The 12,133-nt window shown below is 37.1% G+C and overlaps 1 protein-coding gene across 1 annotated transcript in view; it reads left to right on the forward strand.

Annotated features, from left to right (window-relative positions):
* Positions 1–12,133, forward strand: part of METTL15 (methyltransferase 15, mitochondrial 12S rRNA N4-cytidine) — a gene marked incomplete at both ends in the record, with an annotated part of 90,739 nt that overhangs the window by 27,315 nt on the left and 51,291 nt on the right. Inside the window, one exon of the mRNA XM_079536948.1 lies at positions 10,077–10,213. Within this exon, the coding sequence (XP_079393074.1) occupies positions 10,077–10,213 (137 nt within the window). The remainder of the gene's footprint in view (positions 1–10,076; positions 10,214–12,133) is intronic.

Here is a 12,133-nt window from a genome sequence, read left to right on the forward strand (position 1 = left end):
GCATGATAAATGTTTTAGGGGAGATGGCTGTTCTTCAGCAATGTAGGAAAAAAAACATGGCATACATTATCCTGGTAATGAACAGTTTCAGCAGCTGTTAAGGTTCAGATCTGATACTGGTGTGAGAGGGGGAAGAAAAACAAAACAAAAAGAAAGAACCAAACCAAAAACTTCTCTTTAAAAAATGCCTTGCTCTACAGAACAGCATTTTTCCCCATTTCCCAATTTTCTTACATAAACACGTAAAATTGAACCCAATGTTGTCTCAGAACAATTGTATTTTCTGTTGATTAAAGATCACATTCTGTGTGGTTTGGGCAGTGTGGGAATACTTCAAATCTCGTTGGTCCCAGAAATAGCCTGTTTCACGTGAAACTAACCTCTCACCATGTTAAGGGCCTGTGAACTCATAGTGCTCTATGGTATGTGGTGGTTCAGCTTCTGCTGGGTGAATTAATTCTCTGTGCAGTGAATAATGTGTGTACATGTTAAAGTACGTACGTGTCCATGAGAGGAAAGTGTTCACTTCAATTTTTGGGCATAGTTGCAAATTAATTTCGACAGGATACATTATTTGTTCTTTATTGACTCAGAAGGCTAGTTTTATTCTAATAATTTTATGTAAAATTATCAAACTGCATTTCTTCAATTGTTTGTGCCCATTTCTAGGAAGGGCAATCTGTGAAGGTTGTCTAAAATTGATGCATGTATTCTGTGCGTAAAACTGAGCATTGACTGGGTGTGGAGGGAGTCATAATGCTTTTTTCCTGTCATTATGTTTCTGCATGTTGCAATGCAAGAAGTTTGTTTCAAGTATGGTAGGTTGCATATATATGTATATGCATATATATATATGTTCTGAAGATGTTTCTTGATCAAGTAGGGCAGTTGCCTTAATTTATGGGTATATATATACCCATCAATTCCTGGTTTTCTGAGGTGCGTGATAGTCATATGTTGTGAAGCATTTAGGTGACACAAAAATGAACCAGAATTGAAGAAAATCCTCTACAATTTGAATGCTTGCTTATTTTTTTTTTTTATGGTATCTCAAAGAATGTATCAACAGGTGTTTAAAAAGGCCTGAAATGCTTGATCCGTAATTCCAGAAAGTATTGGATTTTAAAGCAAAAGAGCCTTTTCTCTCATGTTCTGAAATACTGACCAGATACATTTTGGAACTGGCAGTGTATGCCCATTCAGTGAAGCTTCGATTGATCTTCAGTTAGAGTTCAGAAAATGGTTTGGAATGGGCTGAGCCACATACATACATTTTTTTTCAACAGCTGTTACTTTTAGCTTGGAAGAAAGAAATTACAAATCAGAACGGTTCTAAAATTAGTATATTTAAATTGTTTTATTCAACAGTGCCATTTTTAAAAAATAGTTCTTACTTCTGCTATTAGAAGTGTGTATATGTATTTATACATGAGGCTGCGTTAGCTGTCCCATTGCAGACAGGGCACTTGTTTTCACTCCCAGAGATTCCCTTCCATTCTTTGTGCCTACCAATCTTGAGGCTTGTTCCAATTTTGTGTAAATAGAGGCTGGATGTTCAGAGCTGTCATTCAGGAAGTCCCCCTTCTAAAAGCAGTTAGCAACAGTCTTCTGCCAGAAGTCCATCAAGGACCTTGCACAATCTCAGTCCAGCCTTGCAGTTTGTGTCAGCTCTCCATCCTTTTCCTCAGGATGATTAAGTTCTATTTTGTGCTGTGCTAGAGCAGAATCCTTACTTTTAGAAGCTTGGAAAGAAATATAGTCAAGTTTGGATATATTTTTTCCTTCCTTCTAAGCATCGTTTTATCTTTCCATGCTCATTGCAACTATCGGTTAAATGAGATTGGTATTGACAAAGATCAGGACTGAGAAGCAGTTTACAATTTTGAGTTGAATTTGTTGAGGTAGATGTTGAGATTTGTGGAAAGAAAGGGAAAAGAAGCAATTAATGAACTGTTTTCCCACTGTGAACCTATGCCTAAACAACAGTCCATGTGTTTTATATCAACTCTAGCATTTTTTCCAGATTTTTTTTAGTGTTCTTACGTTAACTCATGGCTTTGCAGTAATTATTTGTAAAAAGAAAAAGTCATCAAAACATGTAACTGATCAGCTGTTACTGCTGGTGAAAGACACATCCTTGTAGAATTCCTTATCACTCTCCTCTTTAACTCAGATTTCTACTTACATCTGTATGAAGTAGTTCTTGTATCCTGAGAGTTATTAAAGCTGTAAGCTGAGGTAAAATCAAGGCGTTTGAACAAGAGGTCGGATATATTTGTGCTTTAATGTGCTTAGAGTTGATATTTGAAAAATAAAACAGAGTGGAAAACAACTTGTGTTGTGACAATGAACAATTTCTATTGTGAGTAACAAGGAAACTCAGACAAGAAGTTTAGAGAACATGACTCATCACAGAAACACCAGGAGAATGAAGAAGCAAAGATGTCTTGCAGTGTGTTGGTGATTGGTGTTGGAAAATAAAACTTTTCTTGGGATTGTTTTTCCCACAAAAAGTGCTTACTTAGATACCTACCAATGGTGTCTGGCAAGACGATAATAAATTACGTATTCATTAGCAGTAACAAGCATCTCAGTTTAAAATGCAAGCTTGACCTTTTTCATTCATTTCAAATGTAGAGGCTGTATTATTGTGGCAAATGCTGGCTCGATCCCACTCAGAGAGATGGGTGGAAGCCAATATGAGTGTTGTGACCCAGTCGTGAGTGATCTGGAACACGCCGGTGAACAGTGGCTGCCTTATCAGGCAGCTGTGTCGCTGTATTCTTCAGGTAACAGTTCCTTCTTGTGAACTTTATTTTTTTAGAATACTCAGTATCCAATATTTCAAGAAAAATTATTGGATTTTGACGTTTGATGTGTCAACTGCCTGGAGGTCTGCCTTCATTTTGCTTGTCTTTCTTCAGCCAATAAATGCCAGACATTTTCATTTCATCTGAAAAGTCAGGTAGTGTAACATGGATGCTAGGTACTTCAATTCAAACAAGTTGGTACTCTGGTATTTTTTGTGGTATCTGCTTGTTTCAAGCCTGTAAAAAGTGGAGAGAGTGTAATTTATTTCCAGGCCAAATGTGTTAAGCACTGAAAAGATGCTTATTTGGTGACTGTTAATATTCTGGAAATATGGAGTGTGGTGAGTGAGGGACTGTTTTGGCTGTGGCTGTGATCCCAGTTGTGGCAGTAGGAATTGTGGATCTACTTCCCTTCTTTACCTTCCAAAGTAAACTTATTTGATTCTAATTTATTGCTTGAGAAGCTCAATTTTGAGTGGAAAGCCCTCCAGCAGACACATTTCACTGCTAAAATATTATATTCATATATAATATTGACACAGTACTGGGAAAGCATATATTGTTTCTAAGTTATTTTTCCTTTTCCTCATATTTTAAACCTTGTGTTCATTTTGTTTTCCTTTCTGAAAAGGGCTGAAAATTCTTTCTGAACATTCTTGGCTTGGTTTTTTTGCGCTTCAGGAAGCACATTCTTCCTGTTATAACAGGATAACACACACTGGGGGCAGAGAATATGGTCTTTATTGGTAGAGGATGAAAAAATAGTAGATAAACAGGAATAGGGGTTAAAGAAAAAGTATTATGCAGTGCACGTTCATTCTTTTGGGAATAATGGGCTTCTAGCTTTTAGAAGAAATTCATGTTATCTGTTGGAGAAGGTCTTATTTGTACCAGTTAATAATTTTTAGTATCACTCCTTGTCCATCAAGCACGTACAAGTTGAGACCAGATTTGTCTGGGCTGAGAGGCAAATGGCTGGTCTGTCATGTAGTCAATGGAAAGGAGAGAGGCCACTGATGAAGAACTCCTGGGACAGAAACCTGCTTGGTGTGGTATTTCAGAAACCAAGAAATCACAGATTCAGAAGTTACAAGCTTTCTCACCAGTTCCAGTATTTTGCATATTTTTAAGGTAGTTTCAATTTATGAATGCCACGTTTGAGTTTAAATTTCCTATTTTTTTTTCCAGTCTCCTTTTGTTTTGTCATACAGGTAATTGCTACTGGGTATAGTGGAGTAAATTTTACTTGATGAAAGACATAATCATAAGTGGAGTTGCAGATGAATTCGGTCGTAGTGAAATGAAGTGCTTCAAAGATATTTATTAGGAGATAACTTGGCAGTGAGAAGTCTTGTATTAAAAAAAAAAAAAGTAAGATGAACTTCTTGTATCTGTATAGCTATCTTAGAGCCAGATAGTTGTAAAATGAGGGCTATAAAGTTTTTGTTTGGTGCTATCTGTATGTTGCTGAAAAGCCAAATGGTTTCTAAAATGTACAGTCAAAACCGATTATGAAATTCCCAAAGGGAGCTCTGATGGGGCTATCATAACTTAACAATGGAGTGGTGAGTCACTGCAGGAATTCATCTAATAAACTTTCCTTGTATTTATATGGCCATGAGAGTAAAACTGTATTTGATTAAAAACTACTAGACGAGAGGGGGAGAGGAGATGAAAAACGAAGCATCTTGCTTCTGTTTCAGGCATAAAAAATGAATGAAGTATATATATTATACTGCTTTATATATAGATGACATGAAAATATAGCACAGGCAGTGACTTCAAATCTGATCAGTCTCCAAAGTAGTTGTGTTAGCAATAAAAGCAATTCAGTAGGCAATCTTAACGTGATTATTATTTTTTTTTTTTAGGTTTCAGATGCAAAATGTTGCCAGATTATGAGGCATCTATATTAGGCTCTAGCTTTCCATTGTAGATATATGTACCTGCATTTTTCCAAGACTATCCATAGAAGGTCTCTTTTTTTACTGTAACATTATGTCAGGATGTACTTAATTTACAGAATCACAGAATTGAATCACAGAATCGTAGAGGTTGGAAGGGACCTCCAGAGCTCATCGAGTCCAACCCCCTGCCAAAGCAGGTTCCCTACAGCAGGTCGCACAGGTCGGCATCCAGGCAGGTCTTGAACATCTCCAGAGCAGGAGACTCCACCACCTCCCTGGGCAGCCTGTTCCAGTGCTCCGTCACCTCACTGTACAGAAGTTCTTGCGCACATTGGTGCAGAACTTCATATGCTGCAGTTTCCAGCCGTTTCCCCTTGTCCTGTCTCCACACACTGCTGAAAACAGTCCGGCCTCGCCATTCTGCCCCCCACACCTTAGATATTTATAGACCTGGATCAGGTCCCCTCTCAGTCTTCTCTTCTCAAGGCTGAACAGACCCAGTTCACTCAGCCTTTCTTCATAGGGGAGATGCTCCAGGCCCCTCATCATCTTTGTGGCCCTCCACTGGACTCTTAATAAATTAATTTAGCCTTAAGAAGATCAGCTAGGATGCCAACATTGCTTGCTCCTACTCCATCAACGCTGGTGATGCAGTGTTTTATCTAGTACCATGTCCTGCAGTCACTTCTACTTGAATCAGAGCTGTAGTCTCTTTTGTGTTGAGATCCCAGTTTAAAGATCTTGTTACAGGTGTCAGCAGTTGCTTAAAAGTTTGGTCTTTTACTACTTTTTTTATTTTTTTGAAGAGCAATATAGTTTAGTGAGCCCATGTTCATTCACAGTGAATGCTTGCGTTAATTCTTAACTGAAGCTTTTAGATGCTGTCACTATATTGAGAGCGTGTCACTTGTGCCATGGTACAATGATCCTTATCTTTTCTTTCGTCTGCCAGTATGAATTTTTTGCTTCTGTATAAGATCTCTATGGATTGTTAATATTCAGCATGCACAAGGGGTTTACCAAGCTACAAGTTAATCAGATTTTAAATTAGTGAAAGCGGAGGCATGTGTTTGTGAGGAGAGGTGAGATTGTTAAGCAGAATAACAGCTAAGTATTCTTAACTGACATGAGGCACACAGTCTTCATAAATTCCTTTGGAAGGTGTAAAAAAAAAAAAAAAAAAAAAAAAGCAGTGTTAAAAGCAGCATCTGAATATTGTTTAGATAACCAAATTGTCTGGATATATAGTTACATAAAAAAAAACCCTACCTCTAACTTCGTAAGTTCTGATATTCAAACTTTATAAAACAGTGGACATAGTGAGGCTTATTAGTGATAGAGAAGAAGCAAGAAGTCAAATCTGTGCAGTATGTCCTAGAGTACACCAAAGAATAACTCAGTGTTTGGAAAAAGAACAAGTAATAAACAAGTTGATAAGCCTGTCAGTGAAAAAAGACTGTTCTAGAACTTCACATTACTTGTAACTTTGTTCCAGACTTCTTATGGAACACATGAATAGCTACTTACTTCTACCTCTTCCTATGCCTTCCTTGACTCTGGGTGACATTGCAAGTTTGCTTCAGGAAAGACATTGCTTAAGTTTCAAAAAACTCAAGTGGCACATTTGTAGCTTATGATATCAAATATGAGCATTTAGTTGTTTTTTTTTTTTTTTAAAAAACAACAACAAGTAAAACCCAACAACTACCAAAAAACCAACCCAGATGATGTTACTGATTTTTTTTGTTTAAGAAGAATTATGACATAAATTGGGTTGTTTTTAATGCCCTCCAAAGTGACGCTGTAGGCCGTTGTATCCATCTATTTTAGGTTGCATAATCTCATGCGAGACATCTGCAAGCAATAGACAAGGTGATTGTAATGTTATAGTGCTACAGTGCAAAAAATCCACAACAAATGGACCCTTTGAGAAAGAGATGCTCCCTGAAGCTGATTGATAGTGACTGAGCAATATTTTTAGTAGCTTGGAATTGGTGTATGTAAATATTTTCAAAAGCTAGCTAAGTTCTTCTATCTAGTGATGATTAAAAAAAAAAAAAATCCCATTTTTCTTTTTCAGTTTTGTGAATGCCTAAATAGATTATGGAATCACTTTCATGGTAGGGGTATTATGTCCTTGCTCCTTGGTGTTTTGCTCAAAGACGTGATGCTATTGCTCTTGCTTCACCAACAGAGGTATGCTCAACGCAAGTTGAATGCTGCTGGCGTTTTTTAGTGTGCAAAGACTTTGGAAACTGAGCATACAATGGCAGTTGTAATCCTTATTCACAGGTAAGGAGGTAGAATCAGGTTAAGACTAAATAGTGCTGAACTGGGTCTGTCTTCATGAGGTTTCTTTTCACAACTTCTTTGGGTGCTTCTGGAGAAGGACTTGTTAGAGTTGTGAGTTTTTGAGTGAATCTCAAGTGCCTCAACCACTAGACTGTAAAGTGTGTGCAGTAAGAGCTTGAAGGGCTATTCACTTCCAGTCATTAGCTCCTTTAATTTTGAGCAATCAAATCAAATGCCGGGGTTTTTCTTAAATGACTGACTTTTAAGAAGGCAAATCTTTGCTCTCTGAACTTTGTCTTAATTGTCCCAAAGAAAGCATGCAGTACTGTACAGCATCAGTGGGAAAATAAGATAATAAATTAAGGTGATTCTTTAGATAAGAAATGTCTGAATTTTTGTGATCCGATTTTTTTTTTTCCAAGTCCAGCTGACTAGAATAACGATGTGGTAGCATTTTAGCAGTCTGTAAAGTCTTTTTTGTCCTGATAGCTTTTTATCACAACTGCGGATGCAATTTAATAGCTGTTCTTAATTTCATAAATAGTCAGTTTTATTGTTATGAAATTTCCATAAAGATCAAGGGATTTCCTTAAAGCTTTTTATTCCAAAAGCTGTTTTTAGAAAACATAAATAAAAGTTTGTGCTTTTTTTTTTTTTTTTTCCTCCAGTTCTGGTCTCCATTGCCTTTGAATTTCCCATTTTATTCCTAGGACCCATTTCCCATTTTATTCCTCAATTGAATCTCCTTTGTAATTTTTCCCTTAAAAGATACTTTGGGATGGGTAATATTTGAAAGCATTGTTCAGATCAATTCTGTGTAGTTTGATTTTCTTCATAAGCGGTTTTTAAAAACTTTCATATAAAAAAAAAATAATTGGAGGTTAAAAAAAAGGTCTGTAATTCACATTGGAGGATATGAAGAATCTGTTCTTCTGGTTTGGTTTAGCTTGCATGGAGTCTAATTTCTGCCCCTATGCCAGCAGCAGAGGTCAGTTAAGTCAACTGAGAGGAGAGAGTTGTGGGAATTCAGAGATGCCGAAACCAGGAAGGATAGTTTTTCAGTCTCACGTCTACTTGGGTTAAAATATACTAGTATTAAACAATAACTTTTTTGTCCCTAAACTCTAGTATGTTATTCCTAGACTGTAGAATTATTCAATTTTATTCAAAATGAAAGCATAGTCATGCAACCCCTGAAAGTGAAGAGGTAGCTATTTCTGTCGACAAAGTAGCTCTTGACTTCCGAGCAGTTAAGTACCACGGTTGTCAGCCAGAAAGAGTAAGACCTGCAGGGCAGCTGCTAAAAACAGAACTGCTGTTTTATATATACAAAAGACAAAACACCATTAAATTTTAGCTCGCTTGCTTGTATTTCCCACTCTAGGATTTATTGGCCCAGCCTGCCTTGCTCTGAGGTGGCTGATCATGTCCTAGAAGAGCATCAGGAGCAAAGCTGTCTGGTCAGCCTAGTGGTCAAATGGACCTTGACTGAAGAAACCTCTCTGGAGTGGAGTCTACAGAAGATATATAGCAGTCTGCCTTCTGTGCAGGCAGATGGTTTTCCCAAGTGTCCTCTTGGGTGAATGTGGCTGAGTTAGTCAGTCCTTTGAATTTAGTTTATTTCTGCATGAGGTTTGATAGTATGAGATAAAGTCTTCTGTTGCTGGTTTTTGTTTTTGTTTTTTTTCCTTTGGTGAAGTTTTGATCATGGGAATATGAAATGTGTGATCCTACCTGGGACTTTGGGGTTATGAGAGTCTGGTTCCAGGAACTGCATTGTTCATTCTTCCTTAATTTGCACTGAATTCATACCTGTGTCTGGTTTAGTCTGAGAGAATTCAGAATTCCTTGATTGTCTTCAAGTTCAGTAACAGAAGATCATGTCTGGTGTTACTGAAAATTTTCATTTGTATACTGAAAGAAAAAGAATATGATGTATGTATGGGGTAGTAGACATTCCTCAGAAGCACAGAAATTGATGTTGTTTGTCAAATGTTACAACTTTAAGCCCTCAGAGTAAGTCACATCTGACAACTGAAAAATGCTTGCAGTTAAGGTAGGTATCCCTTATTATTCTGTATTTGCTATTAGGTGATGTCTTGGTAATCTGAAAACATACCCCAGTACTCTCACACTGAGCCTGAAATCAATACTACTGTCTTCAAAACTTACATTTTTTTTGCAATAGTTAAGTTAGTCCCAGTTATAAAATGTGTTCCTGCACTGCCATCACGCTTTGATCTGTGGTGTAAAACTGCGATATTGTCATTCTTAATATTTATACATCAATCTATCAGCCTTCCTTTTAGATGGTCTTACAAAGCAGATGGTACTGATGACTTCATATAGCCCTACGTCTTAAATATCTTCGTATGGCTCAATACAAGTTGAATCAAGCAGTGAAACAAGTAGCTTTCCTTTAATTCAGAATGAATCTGCAACTGACTGGACCAAATGATGGTTCTTTTGTGGACAGGGGGTCCAAAGCCATCCAAACGTTTATTCTGAAGTGATTTTATATTATGTGCAGAATTGCAAATATAATGGAATCACCAAGGTTGGAAAATATATCCATGATTATCCAGTCCAACTGTCCACCTACCACTAATGCTTCCCCCTAAACCATGTCCCTTAGTACAACATGTAAACATTTCTTGAACGCCTCCAGAGGCAGTGACTCAGTCACCTCCCTGGCAGACCTTTCCAGGGCTCCATTTTAGGCTTAGTTCTCTTTGATGTTTTCAGCAGTGACTTGGATGCAGGACAGGGAGCGAAGGGCAGCGCTGAGCTCTGCTCTCTGGTGACAGCAACAGGACCCGAGGGAATGGCACAGAGCTGCCAGGGGATGGCCCGGTGGGGGTTAGGAAAAGGGTGGTGGGTATGGCGCCGAGCTGCCAGAGTTCAAGTGTTTAGGCATCACTGTCAGATGTAGGGTTTGAGCTTGGGTAGTTCTGTCTGGAGCAAGAGGTTGGACTCAGTAGTTCTTGCCGGTCCCTTTCAGTTCAGGATTTTCTTTCCATCTGTTATGGTTTGCTATGAGGTAATGGTGTTCTCTTCTGTATTTCAGCGTTTCCTTGATATGACGTTTGGAGCCGGAGGTCATAGTACAGCTCTTCTAGAGAAAGCCAGCAACATTACAATATATGCACTGGACAGGGACCCCATGGCTTATAAAATAGCTCAGCAGCTTTCAGAATCTTACCCGTAAGTTGCCTTTTCCTGACTTAAATATGGTTGATGCTGTGTTACTACCTACACAGTTCTAAGTTTTCATAATTTTTATGTATACTTTGCAATGCCTTTATGTAGGCATTACATTGTATACTGTATATACCTAATAAAAGAGATGCAGTTCGATTCATTTGTGAATGTTTGCATGCAAGTCTTCTTAAGGTTTTTGTACTAAAATGCATATTTTGTACTTTGAAAATTTTAAGCATGTTTCTAGTAGCCAATTTTAAATACAAAATTTGTTTCAAAAGAACCAGTGCTCTGCTTCCTTTGAGATTATCCTCATAGCAAAGTCTTGCTAAAATAAATACTTACTGGTAAATATCTCACAAAAAAAAAAAAAAAGGAATAATGTAACTTAAGTATGGATCAGTGAATATTTTTCTTCAGGAAAAGTTTTAATTTGGTATTATGTCTGTCTTATTGACTTCAGATACTACTGAACTATTTAATAAGCTACTGTTTCTTTGTAAAGATCGTTTACCTCACACTTCAATTTTATTATTAAGTAGTACTGAATTTGTGAAATGATCAGAGGCTAAATGCTAACTTCTAAGGGCTCTTTTGTTATACGAATCTCTTGTTTCTTTATTTTGTTCAAGAAACAACGCAGAGCATGAATATGTTTGTGTATAGGTATGCAGCATGCAGAGATGAATGTACTTTTCATCAAGAGCTAGGTGTTGTTTACATTTCACCAGGAAATGAAAACATGTAGATAGAAAATTAAATAATACAGAAGAACTAAATCTAAAGTTTAGGGAAAGTAAGGAGAGGATGCTTACTGGTGTGCTGGAAACTTAGAAGTATTTATTTCAAAAGAATTTTCCTTATGTAGAAGGAAATCTTTCCAATATGTAGTGAAACTAAAGCAGTGGGTAAAGAAACACTTGGTTGTTAATCATATTCTAGGACAGACAGCAATGCTGTTCAAGCAATGCAGCAGGTATTCCTCACCTTTTCCAAAAGAAGCTGGTTTCACTGCATTCCTTTCTTCATGTGTCATTGTTAGAGGTCTTGGAGAAATGGAAGGATTTAAGCTAATCTTGCATCAAAACTTTTCAGAAACATCTACACAATCATATAATATTAAACAGTCCTCTTGACTTACTGTATTCTTGGAAGTCAAGTATCCTGTGCAAACCTGGTGAGAAGGAAATTTATTTTCCAGATAGATCAGGATATTTTACAAGTGCTGGTTGTTGTTCTGCCAATGATTGACACCGTTCATTTTCTATTTGCAGGATTCACTCTATTCCATATATTATTGCAGTTGACATAACTTACTGTGGCAATATAATTAAGTAGTTCTTTGAGTTCCTGCTTTTATATGTGAACTTGTATAAACCTGGTCACTTGGGCTCCAGACATAGTGTTATCCACCTTCAGAGATGCAAGTTATCCTTAGAAGGAAGTGGACTCTTAAGTGAATGTTAAACTGTTGTTGAAGTCCTAATGACTGCAAGATGACTCCATGCCACTTGAATGTGTGCTATTAGACAGGGCTATGTTCTTACATGTTTTCCATCAGCTTTCATTTTTCCCACTGGAAAGAAGAGGTGGGTCATTTTTCAAAATGTAAATACATCTTTCTTATGACAGCTGACAAATAAGTTAGCCCTCTTAAGATAGAGAAGGTTCATATCTGGAATGTGTTCTTATTATTAATTTGCTTTCCCTGGGACATCAGTTGTGTAATGAGTTAAAAGGGAACAGGAGTGATAAGTATATTATTAACAAATAAAAGTCTGTGAAGGTCTGCTTACAAATTGGTTGGAAGCATGTTACAAGATTTAGTGCTTTCATAAATCAATTTTCTTTTGTTACTCATACAATTAAAAAAATTCAACCTTTTAATATTTTCTGGACTGTGTTAGAAACAGATAAAATTCT

The sequence above is a fragment of the Tetrao urogallus genome, assembly GCF_951394365.1.
Source record: "Tetrao urogallus genome assembly, chromosome: 6".
Lineage (NCBI taxonomy): Eukaryota > Metazoa > Chordata > Aves > Galliformes > Phasianidae > Tetrao > Tetrao urogallus.